At 34.0% G+C, this 23,170-nt stretch overlaps 3 protein-coding genes across 8 annotated transcripts; all 3 read left to right on the forward strand.

Moving 5' to 3' along the window:
• The first annotated feature begins 1,335 nt into the window (after positions 1 to 1,335).
• LOC104095106 (DNA-directed RNA polymerases II, IV and V subunit 8B) lies at positions 1,336 to 17,659 on the forward strand. 6 transcript variants are annotated; one of them, XM_070176692.1, is made up of 10 exons: positions 1,336 to 1,452; positions 2,386 to 2,622; positions 5,747 to 5,852; positions 7,711 to 7,874; positions 9,360 to 9,454; positions 9,917 to 10,959; positions 11,178 to 12,941; positions 13,025 to 13,179; positions 13,301 to 13,365; positions 14,474 to 14,972. In XM_070176692.1, exons 2-6 carry the CDS (start codon positions 2,599 to 2,601, stop codon positions 10,026 to 10,028), a joined length of 501 nt encoding a protein of 166 aa, XP_070032793.1. In that variant the 5' UTR covers positions 1,336 to 1,452; positions 2,386 to 2,598; the 3' UTR covers positions 10,029 to 10,959; positions 11,178 to 12,941; positions 13,025 to 13,179; positions 13,301 to 13,365; positions 14,474 to 14,972. The 6 variants fall into 6 exon arrangements, with proteins under 6 accessions (XP_070032793.1, XP_070032796.1, XP_070032800.1 ...); XM_070176695.1 differs by lacking the exon at positions 1,336 to 1,452 and adding an exon at positions 1,479 to 1,581; XM_070176699.1 differs by lacking the exons at positions 1,336 to 1,452; positions 2,386 to 2,622 and adding an exon at positions 3,301 to 3,934 and having other exon boundaries at positions 5,744 to 5,852.
• Positions 12,201 to 12,782, forward strand: LOC138896769 (uncharacterized). The gene has a single exon (XM_070182088.1). It carries the CDS (start codon positions 12,201 to 12,203, stop codon positions 12,780 to 12,782), a length of 582 nt encoding a protein of 193 aa, XP_070038189.1.
• A 2,238-nt stretch (positions 17,660 to 19,897) lies between the features above and the next one.
• LOC104095107 (pentatricopeptide repeat-containing protein At1g08070, chloroplastic-like) lies at positions 19,898 to 21,421 on the forward strand. Its single transcript, XM_009601154.3, has one exon. The coding sequence runs from the start codon at positions 19,898 to 19,900 to the stop codon at positions 21,419 to 21,421; it is 1,524 nt and encodes a 507-aa protein (XP_009599449.3).
• The last annotated feature ends 1,749 nt before the right edge of the window (positions 21,422 to 23,170 follow it).

Consider the following 23,170-nt stretch of genomic DNA (forward strand, 5'->3'; position numbering starts at 1 on the left):
TACTTAGACATTATTATAATAATAATTAATATTAAAATATTTTATCAAAGCATTATCTAATTTGCTATTATTATTATTGTTATTATTATTATTATTAGGGAAAAGGCCAAAAAATAATCTTGTGGTATTCGAAATGAATCAATTATAACCCCCGTTAAAATTTGAGTCCAAAAATGACCTTGCCGTTATAAAATTGGTCTAATAATGCACTTGTGTTATTCAAAATGGATCAATTATAACCCTCACTTAAATTTGAGCTCACTAATGACCCTGCCATTAAAAAATGGGTCTAATACTACTATTTTTCTCAGTCAATAATGATTAGTGGTACAAATGAATATTTAAAAACCGACTAAACCGACATAATCATACCGTGCCGAACCGATTTTTATTTTTATTTTAAATAAAATCGTATGTTTTTATATAAATCTATAACTGTACCGATAATTATGGTAGATTTTTTATTTTATAAAAATTAACCGAAAAAATATTGAACCGTACGGTTCAATATTTGCAAAATATATATTTTTAAGTCTTTTCAGTTTTTTTAAAGTATTTGTTTTTGTAAAAACTGAAAAAAAAAATATTTTTTTAAAAATACTTTTAAAAACTGAAAAATATATATTCTGTAAAAACTAGAAAAAGAAAGGAATTTGCAAAATATATATTTTTAAGTCTTTTCAGTTTTTTTAAAGTATTTGTTTTGTAAAAATTAGAATTTTTTTTTATTTAAAAAACTAGAAAAAAAAAACTCTCCTGAAGCAGTGGACTACATATGCATTAGTTTTAAAAAAATAAAAATATTTTGCAAAATCTTTTTTTTTTCAATTTGACGGTTCAATATTTTTTCGATTTATTTATATAAAAAAAAAAAATCTACCATAATTATCGGTACAGTTATAGATTTATATAAAAACATACGGTTTTATTAAAAAAAGCCTAAAAATCGGTTCGGCACGGTACGATTATGTCGGTTTAGTCAGTTTTTAAATATTCATTTACACCCCTAATCATTATTGAATGAGTGAAATAGCATTATTAGACTCATTCTTTAATGACATGGTCATTAGTGGGCTCAAATTTAAATGAGGGTTATAATTGATCCATTTTGAATAACACAAGGGCATTATTAGACCCATTTTATAACGTCAATGTCATTTTTGAACTCAAATTTAAACGGGCTTTATAATTGATCCATTTCGAATACCAAAATGTCATTTTTGGTCCTTTTCCCTTATTATTATTATTATTATTATTATTATTATTATTATTATTATTATTATATTATTATTATTATTATTATTATTCTGGGCTGTTCACGAAATGAGATGGAGAGAATTGGAGGATTTCTTAAACTCAGGAGACGTTTGGACATTTAGATCAAATGCGGGAACGTAATATTATGTTTGCCAAACAATAGTTACATTCAATAGTTGCGACGAGAAATTGGAGGTAAGCGGTTTTCTTAAGAAAAAGACAATCAATTGCCTCTAATTATGGGAGTAGTTTATATGAACATTGACGGATGTTTGCAAAATGTTCGATAAATTTCCTCAACCAGTTGTCTTCGAAGAATTTCAAGTACTTTTTCCTTCTCTTTGTACTTTCCTGTTTGGGATTTTGGATAATGCTTGACAATGTTTCATTAATGATACTTCCTTCGTTCCAATTTATGTAAGACTCTTCCTCAATTTTGGAATGTTCTAAAGACTCTTTCATACCATTTTCACCATTTATTGAATTTGAATGCATTCAAAAATTTACACTTTTATGTGATGTTATCTCTATCGAACTAACTCCTAATCACTATGTTAGTGTATTATAGACGTGTAATCACGGTGGGCTGAGTTACTCGGTACTTGTGCTAGCGGGAGGTAGCGAGACCGCGGAATAGTCGAGGTTCTCACAAGCTGGTTTGGATACAATCATTTTAAAGAAAAATAAAAATTTATAGACGTTTAATTAAACACCTTCATATATTAAATGAAATGGAGGGACTACTATTTTCTGAAATTTAATATTTGAATTCATTTAATTATTCAAATTTTAACTTTTTTTTGGAATCGTTGCTGTTGTAATAGAAAGTGGATTTAATGTCTTTGTGACCTATAGTTTGGTGTCAAATAAAATGGGACGGAGGGTATTAATTATTTAAGTTGGAGCTTTTGAACACAATTATTTGTGTTAAGAGTTTATTTATATCTATTAGATATTTTAAAATCTTGTTTGGTAATGAAATGCTTGAGTTTCTTAAAGACTTTTGCTAAATTCAGGCAAGTAATTTCTTGTTGATAATGTAAAGAAAGCTCTTATTGGAGCTGCTGCTAATTCTGCAATCTATAGTCAATAATGCTAGGTAAACTTATTCAAGTGTTTGTGACACAGAAAAATGGCAAAAGAGTTGATATGGGACAGCGCAGAAGACTCAAGAAAGAATACAGGGCGAGTTCTATCTTTGTATCAACGAATATTGAGGAACCATAATTCCCCTACTTTGCAACAAGGGTTCAAAAGAATGGCTGAGATCTTTGCAGTGTTTAATGCTGGCCTCTAGGAGTGATCTCTCCGTACAATTGACGGTCATATTGGTGCTGCTGAATGCTCTTCTCCGTTTTAAGAGAGGTTAAATTCCTATACAAACTTCAGGATAACAATTATTTGAGCCATTTATGAATGATCATCTGACCAATTTCCTGTGAGTGCCAATGTTTCTAAATAGCTTTTTTGCATGTGATTATTTCCGACACGTACAACTTATTTACTTTCATTTAGCTGAACTTGAATTGTACCTGATATACCATAAGATAAATAAAGAGACATCATACTGATGACAAAAGCAAGATATCTAACTTTTAGAAGGCAAAGGTAAGAATATAAATGCTGGCCATGAATCTTGAGATAAATCAAACAGACTGTTGGAAAAATATCCGGATTCTGTACCAAATAAATGTTAATAATCCATCAGCTGGAGCTGCAATTAGGGAAGGAGTAAACGCGCTTGAGTAAAGCGATGAATTGATTACCAAGTCATCTCTTTTCCAATAGAAACTCTGAATTCACCTACATCGCCATAGAATCTTCTTGCAATTTCAATTGTCCTCAGCTTAATTTTGTAGTTATCTATCCTCTTGATTTAGAGATAAACATGTTTAAGCACTTTAAATTTGCTTTTCACGAATTGGATCCTCAAAATCGTTTTTAATTATTTTACTTTTATATCGGATCCTCAAAATCGTTTTTAATTATTTTACTTTTATATCGGATCCTCAAGATCATATTTATTTCTCTTTTACTTTTTATGCAAACAAATGGATGAAAAGATTAACTTCCTACTATGTTTTAACAAATAAAAGTTGTCCAGCTGCTAGCAAAGAAAAGAAAGGGTAAAAAAGAGAGTTCAAACTCTGAGTCAATTAACAAACAAGAGACAATTGTCAATTAAGTAAAATTAAAGAAACCAAGGGAGAGCGAGATAATTTTAAAAAAATTCTTATTGTGTCTACTTGAAATGAGTACAATTCTAGTAGTACAATGTTAACAAGCACGTAATGTCTGGACAAGTTTTGTAATGTATCTTAAGAACGATTTGTTTTACCAGTACAAAACTAAAAACATTTCTGTGACACATTTCCCTGTTGAATACTAATGAAAGTCAGAATTAGGTAAAGAAGTGTAAATATAGATTCTATAGGTGAAGCAAGTGTTATGTCATAAAAAAAAAGGGAGGTCAGTATAGTTTAAGAAAAAGGAAAAAAAAGAAGAGATAAACTACAAACACCAGATTCTCAAAATCCTCCTCCTTGTTTCCTTTAAATTCCTCAGGTTCAGAACTCTTCCTAGAAATCACTCTGATCAGTCACCTCAGAGCCTACCTTTTGCTGACACATCTTTTCTAGCAGGTTCTCTCGAAGCCCTTCCTCCCCCGTGGAAACTAGTAAGTTTTGGAGTGCTACTGATCAATTTGGCATTTCATTTTCTTGTTCGCTCATTTGCATCATCTCTATTCATGTTCTATGTGATTTTCCCGGGAACTTGTGAAGGAATTTTTTAATGTACATTTTGTATCCATCTCAGCGGAGATCTCTAGATCGTAAGATATTATGACCTATAACAAAATTACCAAATAGGTAAATTCTTTGGTTTGGAAGGAGAATGAGTTTGCGATTTGCTAGTTCTCCTAAAACATAAAATGCTATGCTTGGGATAGACTTAGCTTTCTCGGATCATACCTTAGTATATTAGGAAGCCTTGATAGAATGCTGGATGGCCTTATAGTGAATGTTAAGGCTTAATACATTAGTAATACCAAAAAAGGATTATCAGAATCAGATTCTTCTCAAGTTGGGCTGCTTTTAGGGATAAGTTGTTCGAAAATTTTCTTTTACAAGAATATTGATTTATTAGACTGGTATAACTGAATAAACTTGTTTTCAAGCTGTAGTATTTGAATTTTGAAAGTTTTTTGGCGCAGCAGGTTAACAAAGAAAATGACTTTGATAATGGAAGAGCACTAAGAGCATACTGACTTCTCACTGCTTCTTAGTTAGTCTGGTTAACCAAGAAAATGAATTCCTTTTGAGTCATATTGCTGGTCTGTACTGGTAAGTATTAAAGTTAATTTGCTTTGGATGAAGTGACATAAATAAGTCTTGAACTTAGCTTTGAACATGGAGAATTTATGTAAACGTATTGATAACTTTGGAGAAGTGGTGGAAACTTGATGTAGTTGGAAATAATTAAAAACTGAAGGGCTTTCCATGCTTTAGTTCCTGTTCTTCTGCGTCTGTCTAAGTCTGCAGTAATTATATGGATGTTTCTTATTGAGGATGAGATTAGTTGAATATCGACTTTAAAGTTTGCAGCAGAGATCAGTTGTTTTCTTCAATGAGCACTAATTTTACCCTGACATTGATATAATTTTCTAGTTTTCGCTGAGTTCGAGAACCTCTAGAGTTAGAAAAGCCAAATTATTGGGTATTGAAATGAAGCAGCTGCAAAAAGATTCATATAGCCAACCCCAACTAGTCTGGGATTGTGGCATAGTTCTTGTAGTTCTCTCTGGTATGGATGATATTGGGTTCACATGATTTTATCATTGTTCTACTTGTGCTGGATCCTCAGCTTTAGTTTCTTTTGCTTTGCAATTTTGCAGGTTGTTTGAGTTTCTTCCCTTCTCCTTTTTCTTTTATGGTTCTTTCTTTTTTTGTCTGGTGGGATGTTCGATTCTCAATAAGATATTGCCTGTAGAATGAACCGGAAAATTTTGTGAACATAGGTTAGAGTTTGCATTTAGTTCCTGGGGAAAGTAGTGCAAGAGTTTGAATCTTATCTCTCTGAAGATTGAAAAGTTCCCACTTCATGAGTTGTGGGATCCATTCTTTGCGAAGATTCCGTGAGTTGTGCATATTTTCCTGTTCTTTAGATTTCCCACTATATTTTCTCTTTTAGGTACTCTTAGACAGTTATTCAATAAACTATTAGGTGTTTGCCTTCAGAAAGACATCCTGATTTCTGAGTTTAGTTGTAGGACACTTTTGACTTGTTAACTTTTTTTCTCTCTCTATCCCCCTCCCCTCCCCCCCCCCCCCCCCCGCACACCACACACACACACACACTTCCCACCCCAAAAAAAAAAAAAAAAAAAAGACTAAAAGATAATGGCTGCACATTTTTTGCTGCAAAATCCAGGTTTCTCGTCGCTAACGCTGAGATCATAATCCCCCTTTTCATTCTTTTTCTGTAGTAGGTCAATTTTCTATTTGGAAGGTTTGCTGTGAAAATGGATGCTTTTCACTTTGATGACATTATCAAGGTTCATAAGGTGAATTTTGATGGCAAAAAGTATGACAAAGGTACTATCTCTTCGACTGCTCCGTACAATCCTTATACTGTTCGCAGTGGTTTTAGGAAACAGGTGGTGCTAGGATGATTGTTGGTCTCCAAGCACACCCTCTGTGTCTATATTGTTTCATTCTTCTCCTAGATGTCATTTTTATTTTTGCCTTGGTTAAGGGTAAGATGCAGAGAGTAATGGGGAAGGGTGCGATGTCTCCTACTAGATATGCTGCACTACGAGTTGGGCTAGGACAGAGGCATCCTTTGAGATCTGTTGGATTATTATAAGGTTTTGTTTTTCGTCGTTTACTAGATAATTCTCAGCCGGAAGTATCATATGCCATTCTTTGACATGCCAGGACCAAATATATATATTTGACTAAAATTGCTAAAAACACATTGTTACTTTATGGTGAATTGAGTTCATTTAGGTGCCATTTAGGCTCATTGTTAAACTGTGGACACTCTTAATGCATGCGGCATGACCAATAGATGTGTTGGCGACAAAGATTTTCAGTATGATGAGAAAATTTAATGATCTTATAGCTTTGTGATGTACTTTATTTGAAGGGATTTAGATGAAATGAAGCATACGATGAAAATGTCAAGTATATTTTATATCAAAAACTTTTTGAAATAAGAATTGTAAAATTCAAAAAAAAGGTGAAAAAGTTTTTCAAGTGAAAATGGTATTTGAAATTTAGAGTTGTGTTTGGACATGAATATAATTTTGGGTTGTTTTTGAAGTTTTGTGAGTGAAAATTTTGAAAAGCAGCTTTTTGGAGTTTTTCAAATTTTCGAAAATTTCCAAAATGCATCTGAAAATTAGAAATTTTATGAACAAATGCTTATTTCGGAAAAAAGTGAAATTTTTTGGGAAAAAAGGGAAAATTTTCTTATGTCCAAACGGGCTCTTAGATGAAAAGAAGCATACAATGAAAATGTCAAGTATATTTTATATCAAAAACATTTTCATGTTTTTAGTAGTTTTTGAAGGGATAAATGCAATGGCAATGGAATTTTATTACCGATGCAATAACCAATTTTTTTTTTAAAACCATGAGCTGACAAACCTCCTTCATTCTTCTCTCATGTATTCCTTTTCCCTTGTCTTTTGGCCACAATAAGAGTTTGGAGTTTGAAATCTGGAATTATTGATGAAAATTTTTGCTTGCTCATAATCTATTGATCTTATTTAGTGGATGACTATCATGGCTTCCAGGGTCTAATGCTGGTATCATATTAAAATTTTACATTCTTTTTGAGTAACACAAAATGTTGATGTTGGTGAGTAGTTGAGTACTATGATAGAAACCTGGTGCATGTCTGGTAGTGACTGAATCTCGTAACTCCTTTCCAAGGACAAGAATGACATATCAGTTTGTGTGTTTTCTGATAAAAGAAGATAGCTTTTAGGAACAGGAAGAGAAGTAGAAAAATGATTTTTTGAATGTATAAAGTTTCTAATGCATAATGTACAATACTAAATCTCAAGGCGATGCTTTCTGAATTATATAAATGATTAAGTAGATCAATCTATAGTTAGAAGAAAAGGTTATCTAGTTCGGACTTTTGCAGACAAAAATCAGGATGATCCATAATTTTTTGGTTTCTATGTGAACTTCTTTCTCCAAATCCACATTCGTTGGCTGTTTTTTTAGACTTAAATATGATGTGGTTCTAGATTCCTAGAGTGATGTGTCTCAATATAGAGGAGTGTTAGATGTGCTTTTTGCTGTCTAGAGTACATTTCTTCTGATTTATTTTGGGGGTGCATTAGGATTTTGGTAAGGAGATAGATCGACTCTGTTGATTGATCAGCTGTTGCATTTCTATGTAATTGGTCCTTTAACTGAAGCTTCTCAATTTCTTCAGTTTCTCGCATAGAAGCAGAAAGTCAAGATGGAAACACATTTTGTCAGCTAGTGATCATCCAAGAGTTATATTCTGTTCATCCGAATGAATTGTATAGGATGGTTATTTCAGAGGTAGACAAAGACAATCCTGATGAGTCAGATTTTGCCGGCTATCTTCCTGAGGTATCTGTCCCATTTACTTATTGAGATGCATATGCATCTTTTTCTTTAATTATCTTGCAAAGTGTCATCTGATGGCCAAGAAAATTTTGGGTATATGCTCTATGAATCTTTTTTTTTTGTGGGAGGGGAGAAAACTGTTCCTCATCTGAAGAGTCCTAATATGCTCTATGATTTGTTAATCTCAAACCTTTTATATTCAGATCTCAGCACAGATTGCTTGCTGAGTTCATATATATCTTTGGCGATGAATTTATAATTTTGACCTTGTACGTACCTTTTATTTCCCTTTTGTTCAATGGTCTCAAAAGTTAAGATTGAAGCAGCTTTTGATTATAAAGCCATAAAGCCATGTGGTCGGTTTTCATTTTCTTGACTTCTTGGAGTGGAGGCAAATATCCTTATTTCCTTATTAACCGTTCAAGAAAATGTTGGAAGCATGTTTGCGGTGTAAATCTTTTTTTATTACTTCAAGGCTTTCGATAATTTTAAAGTGTAGTTCAGGGGCGGCCCTTCTCTAAAGCAAGTAAAGCAACTGCTTTAAGCCCCAGATTTGAGGGGGCCTCATTTTTTGTTACACCTGATAGACTATATATAAGTTAAAAAAAAAGTTATGCGAAGTGAAAATGTTTGATTTCTTACTTTAACAAACACAGAGAAGAAGGATTTGTAATTGCTATGATTTCTGCCAAGGAAATTGCATTTGAAATGAATATTGAATCTGAATTTCTAAGAAGAACCATTTGATGAGAATGTTGAAAATAAAATCTCAAATATCTCGAAAAATCTTTTAGAGTTGATTATTTTTATACATAGTAGACAGGGCTATTTTTCACTTCATAATAGATTTGAACAATTCGAGGCGTATGAAAATATTTTTGGTACACTATTTACCAATAAAAACCTGAGATCACTAGATGATAGAAATTTAAAAAATATTGCCTTAATCTTGAATGTTCCTCAAAGCATAATAATCAATCCGATATTGATGGTTTATATTTATTTTTTGAATTAAAGTGTTAAGAAAAATAGTACAATTATAAGATAACAATTTATTTGATATACTTAATCAAATAAGAAGATTTGATTCTTTTCCAAATGTCTATATTGCTTATAGAATAATGTTAATAACTCATGTTACCATTGCTTTAGCGGAAAGAAGTTTTTCAAAATTAAAATTGATAAAATCTTACCTAAAATCAATAATGTCTCATGATAGGTTAAATGAATTAGCTATATTGTCAATTGAAAAAGACTAATTAGGAGAAATTGATTATAAAAAAATATTAATAACTTTGCATCTAAAAAAAAACTTTAATAATAAACTTTAAATAAAAAATAATATTGGTTTTTAAAAAAAAAGTTAAGGCCCCTCGTAAAGTTTGGCTTTTGGCCACAAAATTCGTCGGGCCGCCGCCCCTGGTGTAGTTCAGAGTTGTGTAGATTGCCTAAACTTACTTAATGCCTTTTTACTTTCTTCAATTGTAGGGAAAGCAGAAATCACCTGCCGACCAATTCGAATTCATCATGCAAGGGAAAGTGTATAATGTCTCAACGGATACATCAGGATCTGACACTAAAGCGTATGTAGTATATTCTACTTGTCCCACTTCTTCATAACGTCTATGAAATTGCTTGCTAGTTTCAACGTCCAAGATGTTCTGTGGATTGAAGAAAGAAGAGCCAAGAAACATAAGAGGGATTGACAGATGCATTACCTTCTTTGTTTCTATACATTTTTTCCTCATGTCTATTTTCTTCTGTTCTTTAAAATATGGGAGTAATTTGCCATTTATCTGTCTTATCCTATTGTCACTGAACAAACAACTCCAAACCTTGGCCTTTGTTCAATTATCTGGTAAACTGAAAGCTCCCCGTGGATCCAGTTGTAGTTTAAAGGATGTTAATGGTACATTTTATGGCCTTTCATGAGGATAAGCTTGTCATAGCATCATTATTGTTACGCATATTCTCAAAGGTTAAGCTTAGATATCCAAATCCTTAGACGGTCTATTAATAATTTGTATCTTCTCTTTTGTGTCCAGAGTGGTTCATATCTCCTTTGGTGGACTTCAGTTTATGCTGAAAAGTGACCCAGCCAAGTTGCAAAGGTTTAAGCGGGGTCAGAGGGTCCTTCTTCTTATGACGAAGGTGTGAAAGCGGTCGTGCTACTGCAGTGGGAACCTCAAGTGCAGTGAGTTGCCTAAACAGAACAAAAAACATGGAGTGCAATTTCATGTCAAGTGAAGAGACATTCATTTTATTTTCCTTCATATGTTGGGAGTAGATGGGCTGTCTTAGAGGGTAGCAAGAGACCCTTCTAGCCAGAATTACGCTTATTCCGTTGATTATGTTACTTGTTTCTCTATTTGAAAATAAAGCTAAAACCTTTATTTTTGACTCAAAACAAATCATGTTGATTTAAACTCTGCATCTTTAAGGAAGTAGTGAGAATCCAGAGTAGGTTTATCATTGCACAAATTTCAGATTAGCCATTTTGAATGAACTCTTAAACAAAAGCAATCAAATATTATGAACTGAAAGAGGGACTTTTTGACAATTAGTCCCTTTATCTCGGTTTGTTTGATATATTTTTTGTTTTAGTTCGTGATCTCTTTCCTCGAATTGTATACTTTGTCAATTTCAAACTTCAAGTTACTACATAACAATACTACTATCATTATTTTGAATTTGATCTGACATTCTTAATATTACTTGTATAGTTGTATCTACCAGAGGAAAAGCCCAAATTGATACATCATCTATAGCTTCAGACTTAAAACCATACATATTTTTTAACATGGTGCACTAATAGTCATTATTCTTTAGCAAATTGGTGCACTTTTAATCACAATGTTAAACACCGTTAGTTTTTTAACGGGTCTCACCTCACGTGCCTGTCACATGATTTCTATTTTTTTTAAAAACAGATTTCTCTGCAAAAGATACATTCTCTTCCTTCTCTTTCCCATTTCTTCCCCCAATTTGCATAACCCTAGTTTATAATCCATCTGTAGCAGAATTAATTATTAGGAAGTAACAATGCTCTTAAGGCGCAACACCGGAAGAGAATCACCTCGGTTTTATGGTGAGTTTCCTCTCAATTTTCATATTGAAGAATTTATGTTGTTACAGTATGAGTATTGCGTTTCTCATCTTGATTTTGTTAAACCTTTTGTATTTCTCTACTCTTGCTAAAAGAACTGTTCAATTGTTAATTCTGCTGGTTTGTTTTTGACAAACAACTATTTTGTATTATTCTTGTCTACAACATTACCTTATGAAATTTACTATTTGTAATTTCAGATTCGATAACCGAGGCTTCGTTTGTCACTGTGAAAATATATCATGGGGGATTTATGAAGCGTATACCAGAGAAGCACTATGTTGGAGGAAACATAGATTACATTGATTATGTAAATGTCGCAAAATTGAATATTGCTGAGTTCAAGAAGATGACAGAGATATGTGGTTATTTGAGTGATTCGATAACTTTTTGGCGCAAGTGTGAAAAGCCTGGTAGTATATGGAAGTTGATCTCTACGGATTTTGAAGCCTCTGCAGTTGGTAAAAGCATCCAAAATGACAATGTGCTTGAGATATACTTTGAACACTTGAACTCTTATTTTCAAATAGACAAAGTGGATTCAATAATTCAATAAAATATTAAAGAAAATAACAAGCTACAACTTATGTGTGAAAATTCATCTTGTGATGATTTTAGTGATTCAGAAGTTGATTTATCAGATGATGTGTTGATTGATTCACATGAGAAGAGGAACCAAAGCATTTTGGAAGAGAGGGGGCTCCTTAGCGACAAAATAAAAAGAAAGATGGTTGACATAGAAGGGGATCTTGATTGTATTGATTCTGAAGACATGCAGAGTTTGGATAGTGATTCTGAAACTGAAACTTTTAACTTTCCTCGGTTCAATCCAAAGACCGATGTAGATAACCCAGTATTAGGTTTAGAATATACCTTTGGGACAAAGCAGGAATTTAAGAATGCTGTAGCAGCTCATGCGATTAAGAATGGAAAGTATATCCAGTGGAATAGGAACGATGGTGTAAGCATGGAGGCACGTTGCTAACATCATCCAGAGTGCAAATGGAAAATCATGGCTTCTAGAATGCAAAGAGACAAGGCTTTCCAGATTAAAACTTACAATCCCATACATACTTGTAAGGAGTGGCATCATGAAAATAGAACGATCACTTCATCCTTTATTGCAAGAAGATACCTCAAAGAAATTGGATCAAATCGGGATTGGAAAGTTAGATATTGATGCTGCTGCTTGGTTATCTGGTAAAGATCCTAGTGAATAGTCTATGTCGCATTTCTCTTCAGATGCTAAGTGTGACACCTTACTAAATAATTTGTGTGAAGTATTTAATAGCATGATACTTGATGCTCGGGATAAGCCAATTGTGACACTTTTGGAGAAATTACGATATATGCTCATGGCGAGAATGCTAGCTAATAGGGAAAAGGCTGAGAAATGGAATTTGGGTGATATTTGTCCTAAGATCAAGGATATATTACACAAAAATCAGATTGCAGCTGTTGAATATATACCGAGAAAATCAAATTACTGGAGCTATGAAATTTTAGGAGCTACAGTTACGGACAATTGGGCAGTTGACTTGCAGAATAAATCTTGTAGTTGTAGAAAATGGAGTCTCACGGGAATCCCTTGCAAGCATGCTATTGCAGCAATTTGGGCTAAGAAGGATAACATTCTTGACTATGTCCATGATTGTTACAAGGTGAAAACATATAGAAGAATTTATGAAAACTCAATTCTTCCAATGAATGGGCCACAACTATGGCCTAAGTCAAGTAAAGTTCCTCCCCTGCCTCCAAAGATTGTGAGAAATAGTAAGAGAGGAAGAAAGCAAAAGTTGCGATAAAAGGAACAAGATGAAGTTGGTGCTAGTCGAACAAAGATGAAACGAAAGCAAAAATCTCTAGATTGTAGTATATGTCACAAGCCTGGCCACAACAAAAGGACTTGCAAGTATAATATTGTAGAAGAAGAAACTAACTCTTCAGTTCGTCAGAAACTACATGTAACGTTGGCTTTTATATTAAAAATGATTTCTCATTTGGTAAGCCTAAACTAACATAAAAGTTGTATGTATTATTTTTTCAGGTTAGAAGAGGATATGATGAAGTGGGTCATGGAGAAGTGGAACATGAGCAAAATGGGACTGGTCGAAGTAGAAATTGGACCAGAATTTATTTGGGAAAGTTTTCAATATACACAAAAAAATGACATGCCTTTTGAAGTTTAACAGATTTTTTGGGGTAAAAATGGCTCATTCTTTATATTTACTTGCTGGAGCATTTATGCTATTCTCTATTATTAGTTTTGTACTTTTAGAATGAGTTTCTAGTAAGTTTATGGTGTTTTTTGGGTGCACTGCAGGTGCTTGAATGTTGCTGATTTTTAAGGTGGTGCAGGAATTTTTATTGTTGTTCTGGTTTTGTAAGGTGGTGTTGGAATTCTGTTGTTTTTTGAAGCTGGTGCTGGAATTGTACTGCTGTTTTTGAAGTTGGTGCTGGAATCTGACTTATTTTTTCTAGAAAATGATTGTTGTTTTTGCTAATCTTTTAGGCCGGTGATGAAACTTTGACATTAGTTGCTGTTTTTATTGGTTTTTGAAACTGTAAAACTGCTGCTAAATGCTAAAAGATGCTGATGGATTTTTTTCCTTATTATAATTAGTACAATGCACCCACATTTTTTATGTCACAATAACATTCATCTTTCATTCAGTATATAATCAGGAAATGCTTCACAAGCTTTCCATAAAGTATAAGTTGATACTTAAAATTGAGTAAGAGAAATCTAATATTTAACAGTCCAATATCATAACAGATATGGAAGACAAAACCTGTTGTCTAAGCCAAGCGAATCATTTTGTCCAAGTATTAGTTTTTGTTGTCGATGCTTAACGAAGTATGACCAGTTATAATGAACTAGAATCATTTTATCAAAGGAAGAAAACGTATCTTTTGCTAAAGAGAAATCTGTTTCTTTTTTAAATCGAAATCATGTGACAGGCACATGAGGTGAGACCCGTTAAAAAACTAAAAGTGTTTAACATTGTGATTAAAAGTGCACCAATTTGCTAAAGAATAATGGCTATTAATGCACCATGTTAAAGAATATGTATGGTTTTAAGTGTAAAGATATAGATGAGGTATGAATTTGGGCTTTTCCTCTATCTACCACATTCAAATGTAATGAGCTATTCAATTTTTCTCCTAAAAGTCAAAGCAAATATTGGATGAAAATTGTAATATTTTTGGATAAATAGATTCTAAGGGGTAAATTCTTTTTATTCTTGAGTCAATCAACCAAATAGTGTGAATGAAGAGCTGGAAATTTAATTTGGAACGACAGTTGGAGCTTAATGAATAATAAAACTTTTACTTTCCTTTTAGATGCATCTTCAATTATCGTTTATAGTTTTGAGGATCTCAGTCCGATTAATTTTATTGTAAGTTATAAATTGTGTTAATGTAATACTTTGTTCCAACACTATTCACTACCCTATCTAATGTATTTTATTGTTCAAAAATATATTTGTTGCAGATCTGTAAGAGGCGGACCTACCTTAAGGTTAGGGGGTCACCGGAATCCGTTAGCCTCGAAAAAAATATTTTATATATATTGGGACCCATTAAATAATTTATCTGGCCCCCTCGATAAACAAAAGCAAGGCAGACGCGTTGGTTTTGTAGCTTGCTCAAGCACTTAATTACTTGACGGATCCGGGTTAGAAACCTGTCTCCTGCTCTTCCTTTTTAAAATTACTTAGGTCAACTGATTTTTTATTTTATTTTTTTGAATTCTTTAATACTTGTACACAATAGTTAACATGAAGTCTTTTAACTTTTATCCTTTTCCAAACTAAAAAACAAAACCAACGCCTCCTCCTTTCTCCAAACGGACGCCTAAACCCTTTTGCTTAAAAACAACCCCCTTTTCAATTAACCCTTTTCCGCTTCTGTTCGAGCTCAAATCCGGCAACTAGCAGTCCGAATCGGCGGCGGCTATTGGATCGAGGCTCTTCTTCAACTGAAATAGTAAGTTTCTTTGAGTAAAATCTTGATTTTATTTGAGTAAGTTTTTTCTTTCTTTTGAAAATATTAACTTAGCAAAGTAATTTGGTATCAAAATTTTGCTTTTCCTTCGGAGGTGGACCTACCTTAGGGTTAGGGGGTTACTAGAACCCGTTAACCTCGGGAAAAGACGACCTACCTTTGAAAATTTTGCATGTTTAAGACAATGGTGCCCCCGTCATGGGTCCGCCTCTGGCAATGGTAATAATAATAATGATGATTATGGTGGTGATGGCAATGGTAACTGTGGTAAAATAGAAGTAATGATAATGCTAAATATGCAAAAATGCATGTGGCCGAAATTTGGGGAGAGTTGGGCTTTATATCAAAATACGGGGAAGAAGTATAGTTTTCAAAACTTTGGCTGCAAACGTAAATAAACGCTTGCCTTTTACAAAATACAGTTCTCTTAGCTTCAATAAAATTGCCGGAAAGCTATTCTCGGATTTGGTCAGTTTGCAAAATAAACATATTCTTCTTGGTTGGTATCCAATTCTTGGGAAAGTTACTAATCTTAACTCTCTTTCTTCATCCAACACCAGCATTGAGTACTGCCCGCAAAGTGTTTGATGAAATTCCTAGTCCAATGTGTTTCCTTCAATCATTAAATACTTGTTATTTACTTGAACAAATTTTGATTTTGGAACAAAATAAACTGTGGGTATGCTGCATTTTGTTTTCAATCCTTGGAAATAATTGAATTACTCTTAATTTATTTTTTGCTCAATATTGGGATAAAAAGAGTTTTTGACATGTGGGAATTGAGCTGAATGTTATGAAAATTTACTCAAGTTTTTTGTGACAGAAAAGAAAAATGGCAAGAGGGTTGATATGGGCTACTGCAGAAGACTTGGCAAAGAATAGAGAAAGAGTTCTGTCTTTGTATAGGCAAATCTTGAGGAGCCTTAACTCACCGGCTTTGCCACTCAACTTAGCAGCTAGGCTTCAAAAGAAAGCTGAGGTCCGTGCCATGTTCATGTTGGGTTCCGAGGAACGATCCCTTCACAACATTCAAGATCTTATTTATGCTGCTGAATACTCTCTTTCCCAATTAAGAAAAGGAGAAGTTCCAAAACACATTCAAGTTTATCAATAAGTCAGGCCAATTTTCTTGTGAGTACAAACGTTGTAGAAGAATCTTCTGCACGTGCTTTATTGCATAGTTGAATAGAAGTCGGGCAATACAGGGTTCATTGCCCTGTATGCATATATAGCATGTTTTTTTCTTTCAGAACATATACATTATGTCCTCTTTCATTTTGCTGAACTTGAAGTCTTAGTTTTATTCTTGCAAAGTGGTTCCTTTCGAAGTTCCAATTTCCGAATGATGAAAAATAAAGCAGCTTTATGATGACAAGAACAAGATATATAATGTGCTGAAGATTAATACTTAAGGGTTGGATAAGAATTGCAAGAGGAAGTTATTGAATACGTAATCGTTCCGAATCTCTAGAATTCACCGAGTAGATCTCAAATTTTTGATAAGGTAAAACCCGAAAGATCTCATTAGCATCTCAAAAGCTAATGGTAGAGAGAGGGGAACACGGGGTGAATGGATTTTAGAGTTACTCTCATTTCAAATTGCCGAGTAATTGGGAATTTTTCCACATGGCCGAAATATCTTCTATTGATTTGCTTGATCCGCCACTTGGATATGCTGTCGTCTTCTTTGAAAGTGAACTTTGTGGACTATAAAAATGGATTGAGAAGTGGAGGCGTAATAATAGTAGTAGTTATTGGTCTTTTAATCTAGTAGTCTACTTTGGTTTTGTGCTTGGAATAGCTATAGTTCATAGGCATGTTACCCTGAGACCCGCTGTTTTATTTGGAGGCTTGAAGCTATTTCTTTTTGAAATTTAGGGGTCTTCTCTTGCAATCAGATTAACTGTCGTTTAGGGAAGTCTTCATATTTTTGTCACGGTTTCGCAGTAGATAAAAGTATAGCATGAAATATTTAGCATGTTTTGGAAAATGCTGACGAGATGATCAAATGCATGTAAATAACTAAGTAAACTTCGAAATTTCTATTATGAACATAAGCTCCAAAGCAGATAAATTCATTGAAAATTTTGTGCATTTGAACTATATCAGCATCTGCATTTCTCATATTTATAGTTTCTGGTAACCAAATAGTTATTAACTTCTAATGGCTTCATTAAGTTATAGCATTTACCTGAATTTGAATCAAGATCCCCATGTAAGAATATTCTTGTGCATGACTCTAATAAAATGATGGCAACAGTTCCTTTAGTTTCTCTCTTTCAGGGTCAGTTACATGATTTATTTCTTGCAATTTGCAACACGTCATTGACTTCGAGATACTGATGACAGGTTTGACCCAGCTTATATTGATATCTGTTGCAACTTAAAGTCTTGTTGAAGATTTCACTCGAGCTGCATGGGTGTTAAGCTTCTCCCAAGTGGAATCAGCATATCCTGTAAATTGTTAGTCGAAATAGATGGCTGACCATTGATGGAGGGAGATGATCTTGACATTATTCCTCTAGAGTCCATTCACGCGAGGATAGCAGTGTGCTACTAAATTATTATATCACCTTTTGTCCCCTTCAGTAGTTGAAATTACTGAGATAGAGTATAACATTCCTTGTTCCTGCAGATGTTTACATATGAGAAAACAAAGTGAAATCTCATATAATCATGCATCTATTATTTTTTTGGGGTGGGGGTGGGGTGGGGGGTGGGGGGGTAGTTTCTTGGATATCATAGTGCCTAATTGAGTGATTTCTCAACTTCTCTTGTAACTTTCATTCTTCTATTCTGTGCTTTTAAAGTGAGACCGATGAGTTTATGTGCATTCAAGGTTAGACTTTTGCTTTGCTTATACTTGACTCAACCGCTTTCTGATGGCAAAATGAATAATTGGTAGAGATGTAATGGCTGTGGGTAACTGGTACAAGGTAATGGAAGTTCAGAGCCTTACTTTAAAAGGCAACAACAACAAGAAAAATTCCAACGGAGTTTGGGAAAGGTAGTGTGTATGCAGACTTTACCCCTACCTTGAAGGCAGAAAGGTTATTTCAGATAGACCTTCGGCTCTTCTTGTTTTTGGTTGTTTTCAAATTTTATTCTTTTTTCTTCAAAAAATTAAATTGTTAGCTGTACTTTTTGATCTTATTATTGTCGAAAAGGTATTTAGAAGTTTGCTTTTGTTCTGAACATTATTCAAAAGAACTAAACATTATCTTTATGTGTGAGACTTTCTTTTGGAGTAACTTTTACATTCACAATCGGGGTCTAAGTAAATGGATCACGAAATTGAGTGGGACGAACACTCAAATGCTATCCCTTTTCCTTTAAGAGACTGTTCAAGAGGTTCAATTTTAATTTATTTTGCTCCATTAATATCTATATGACATTATATTCGACATGTCTGATAATTTTGGGTAGATATGATGAATCATCCTCAACAGAAAAAAACTCCTATTTTCAATTTGCAACGATTTGATGTTTAAAATATCAAGTAGATTTGTCTATTATATTAGTGATTGTGAAAGAAATATTTAAAGTATTAGTGGAGAAGCTAGTTTAGGAAGTAACATCTAGGGCCGGGTATATATCCGGTAAAACCGATTGTTCGAACCGAAAAATGCTATTGGGTTATTGGTACCGAGTTATTGAGTTAATAGTTCCGTAACAAGTTAGTGTTATTTGACTATTGAGTTATCGGTTCGGGTCTTGATCTGCCTAATTTTATTAACGGTTTAATCGATAACCCAACAAACTTTATCAAAATTATAATTTTCCCCTTAGGTATGTAAAGCCACCTTAGAGCTTCATTCTCTGAATTCTCTCAGCCATCACTCTTCGTTTTACCTTACTTCTTATGATAAGTGATAAACTTTTCTTTCCTCATCTTCATGCTTCAGTTCAGACTTTTAGTTTTATTTCTTCTTTGTTGCACTAATTCTTTAGCATTTACAAAATTAGAATTTTATCAATTTCTTGTGAATTATGTCCGCTCGTTACTAAGATAGTTAGTAAGATTTAGACTGTTGAATGTCTTATTAATTACTCCTAGTAACCTTTTTCTTTTGTTGATTTTGAGAATTGAGATAGTTAGTAAGAATAGATGTGCACTTTTTACTAACTGGTAATTGGTTAAGAATGTTCTGTTTTAAAATTTTCATCTTTACGCAGCATTACACAAAAAGCATCTTCACTTTAGATTGAGTTATTTTGTCGGGTAAACCGATAATGATGTTAATCGACTAACCAATACCCGATAATCGATATCAGTTATCGATTTCATATTTAAAATCGATAATCGACCGAACCGATAATATTTACAATTGAACCGAATAGTACCTACCCCACTAACATCATGTCAATTTCAGCCACATATTATGATAGGCCGTCTATCCATGTAAAAATATCTGTTCGATGTTTCTTCCCGCCAGAGTTCGGTAAGATTCACTTAAGTCCCACTTACTGTTAACAGTTAGTAGTAGTACAATTTATGGAGCTCAACATCTCAATCCTTGGTACTCGCTGTATGTTTTCTTGAACAAGAAAATCAAATGTTATTACTATCATGGCTTGCCACATTACACTTTCTGTTACATCCTTAAATGTGAGTAGCAATGCCAATTCTCAAGATCCTTCTGTGTCTCACAAACTCCAGACTTGCAACTCAACCAAAGAAATAAAAAAAAACCAATCTTTAATCACTAAAATTAGCTCCGTACAGCACCCTCGACAACTCCTTTACACTAAAATCATCTCTTTATGTTCTTCCCCGATACCCTCTAAGGAATTTAGCTATGTCCACTCTCTTTTCAGTCAAATACAGGACATAGATATCAATCTTTTTAACTCCTTAATGAGATGTCTTTTAAGTTCTAAGTGCAAAGAAAATGCTTTACTTGCATTACTAATGCATGTTGAAATGATGTGTAAAGGCTTAGTTTTGGATAAATATACGTACCCTCTTGTTCTTAACGCATGTGTACAGTTACGTGAGCTCAGACATGGCAGATTGGTTCATTCCCATGTGATAAAAACTGGCTTTGCGTTGGATTTGTATGTGATGAACAATTTGATTCGTTTGTATGGTGTTTGTGGGTGCGTTGGGAGTGTGAGGAAGGTGTTCGATAGAAGTCCTGAGAGAGATTTGGTATCTTGGACTACTTTGATTCAGGGGTATGTGGACAACGGGTATTTGAAGGAAGGAGTTGAGTTGTTCTTTGAAATGATTGAAGATGGATTAAGGGCTGACGAAAGGATGATGGTCGTTGTGATATCCTCTTGTGCTAAATTAGAGGATCTGAGATTGGGCCAGAAGTTACACAAATATGTGCAGAGTCATAAGTTAAATTTTGATGTGTTTATTGGGAATGCATTGATGGATATGTACTTAAAATGTGGTGAAACCGATATTGCTCTTAATGTTTTCCGAGAGATGCCAACGAGAAATGTGATCTCTTGGAATACATTAATATCTGGATTGGCTCAGAGAAGGGAGTTTAAACAGGCCTTGAATGCATTTAATGAAATGCAGGATCAAGGAGTAAAGCCTGATAAGAATACTTTAGTTGGTGTTCTTAATTCCTGCAGCAATTTAGGGGCACTAGAAGTTGGGAAATGGGTGCACACATATATAGACCGAAATCAGATACAAGTAGCAGGGTATGTTGGCAATGCGCTTGTAGATATGTATGCAAAATGTGGAAGCATGGACGACGCCCTTAGAGTTTTCGGAAGTATGAATACTAAAGATGTTTATTCATACACATCTGTGATAGTTGGGTTGGCCACACATGGTAAGGCGCGGATAGCACTTAATTTCTTCTATAAGATGCTTGAAATTGGCATACAACCAAATGGGGTCATGTTCGTGGGTGTTCTCACAGCTTGTAGTCATGGAGGATTGATTGAAGAGGGCCATAAGCTTTTTGCAGATATGTGGAGAGTGCACAAATTAAAACCTCAAATAGAACACTATGGCTGTATGGTTGATCTGTTGAGTCGTGCAGGGTTGATAGATGAAGCAATAGAGTTCGTGGAAAACATGCCAATTGAACCTGATGCTTCTATCTGGGGATCAGTATTAGCAGCATGCAGGATCCAAGGAAGAGTTGAACTCGCTGAGCATGTGACTGAAAAACTTGTCAATATAGAGTCTGAAAAAGATGGTACATACATACTGATGTCAAACACATATGCTTCAGTCAGTAAATGGAGAGACGCTTTAAAAGTAAGAAGGGCAATGAAGAGACAGAAAATAAAGAAAGTTCCTGGATGTAGCTTAATTGAACTTGATGGTGTGGTTTCTGAATTTAAGAAGGGTGACAAAGCGCATCCAAGAAGTAAAGACATATATGCGATGGTTGAGCAACTGACACTTCATTCAATTGGTACAGAGGCCTTCTCAAACGGAAGTGAGCCCCTCATAGTTTGAATGGTGCAATGAAATTGGCAGCCTAATCTGGAAATGAAATTTGTCAAGTTGACCTCAGATATCACTTCTCGACTTAAATGGCATGACTTACTTAGAAGCTCTGCCTTTTCTCCTGATAAGGTTTAGAACGATTTCTTTGTACATTTTGCACCAAACATTTTAGTGTAATGAAGTATATTACCCATAGATTGTGCACAATTCGTTACTAGAAACTTTTAGACATCGTTTGTCTGATTATTGTTGGGATGCATTTTTGCACACCAAACATTACATATATAAGTAAAAGAAAAATGTGAAATGCAGCTTGCACTTAGGTTTAACGTTGAACTAGTTGAGCAGCTGATCCGATCAATTGCTTCTTACCTTTCTAAGCATTATGGTTTGAAATCCAAGAATAGTCTGTTAAAAGGTACTAGATCTTACATGGTTGAGAAGTCGAAGAACTGGGATAACCCTGGGAAACAAAAGTTCAAGTTTCAGTAGAGGTAACACTAAGGAAATTCTTCCCATTTATCTGAGCTTTGGAGGGCAAAATTACCGAGTATTTATGATGTTGGAAAATAGCAAGTATCTGGTGGAAAAGTGGAGATTGGAAACAAAAAAGGAAAAAAGATCTTGCCTATTTCAAGTAGATGAATAATAAACTTAGAGAAAGTGATGATAATGTTTATCAGCTTAAACTGTGGAGGTTAATTTGGTTGCTCTGGCTCAGAACCAAACAAGGAATTTTATGTATTTCGGCGGGAACTCAGTATCACGCTCAAATTTTGTTACTACAAAAGTACAGTTCAACCTTTTAGTTTCGAATTACAATCTGTATGTATTCTTTCCCTTGTGCCGTAGGTTAATCACATAAGCTTTCAAAAGTAGCGCTTTTCTGAATTCGACGGTGTTGATGTATATTCTTTACCTCGTAGTATGTATATGACCGATGAAATACGAAATTCAATGTGCATAGGTGTCAAATGGGCGGGTCAAAATGGCCGAGTCAATAAATTATAAATGGGTGGGTCATTGCTTGGGCTGTGATAGACGGGGTAAAGATGGGTTATAGCCCAACCCCTCAACTCTTATCAAGCTTTAATTAATATATGTTATTTTCTTATGAATTATTTAATTTAAGATATTTTAGCAAAGTTACTCATGGATCAATTTGGGCTAAAAATCAACCCAACTTTAAATGGGTTGTGTCAAGATGAGCTGATTTTAACAAATGGACGGGTCAATGACCAACCCAATCTTGGGCAAATCGGGCAGGTTTAATTGGTTTGAGCTCAAATTGCCACCCCTAAATGTGCAGGGAGAAATTAAAAAATAGTCAGATTTACAAGTGATAATTGAAAAATAGCCATAGTTTCAAAAGTAATCGAAATTTAGTCACTTTTCATGTAAAGATAAATCTGAACGAAAACACTGTTCAAAATCCGAAAAATATTCCAGTATAATATACTGGAGTTCCAGTATAATATATTAGAACTCCAGCTCCAGTATAATATACCGATCCAATATATATGCTGGAAGTTCATACACAGGTGCTCCAATCTCCAGTATATTATGCTGAAACTTTTCGCGTGTTGGATTATGCTGGAAGTTCATACACATGTGCACTAATCTCCAGTATATTATGTTGGACCGGTCCGTGTTGCAATAAAATAGTGATTATTTTTTAATGACTTTGCAAACGCTGACTATTTTTCAATTATCAGTCCAAAAACTGACTAGCCCGTGCTATTTTTACAAATGTGCATG

This window comes from Nicotiana tomentosiformis, chromosome 1 (genome assembly GCF_000390325.3).
Source record: "Nicotiana tomentosiformis chromosome 1, ASM39032v3, whole genome shotgun sequence".
Lineage (NCBI taxonomy): Eukaryota > Viridiplantae > Streptophyta > Magnoliopsida > Solanales > Solanaceae > Nicotiana > Nicotiana tomentosiformis.

What these genes read in the sequence shown, in the direction of transcription:
- LOC104095106 (XM_070176692.1), top strand. Translation starts at nt 2,599, where the DNA reads ATGCTCTTCTCCGTTTTAAGAGAG. An exon ending in TGGCAAAAAGTATGACAAAG is followed by an intron (nt 5,853 to 7,710) that starts GTACTATCTCTT and finishes CAATTTCTTCAG; the next exon opens with TTTCTCGCATAGAAGCAGAA. An exon ending in TTGCCGGCTATCTTCCTGAG is followed by an intron (nt 7,875 to 9,359) that starts GTATCTGTCCCA and finishes CTTCAATTGTAG; the next exon opens with GGAAAGCAGAAATCACCTGC.
- LOC104095107 (XM_009601154.3), top strand. Translation starts at nt 19,898, where the DNA reads ATGCATGTTGAAATGATGTGTAAAGGCTTAGTTTTGGATAAATATACG.
- LOC138896769 (XM_070182088.1), top strand. Translation starts at nt 12,201, where the DNA reads ATGTCGCATTTCTCTTCAGATGCTAAGTGTGACACCTTACTAAATAAT.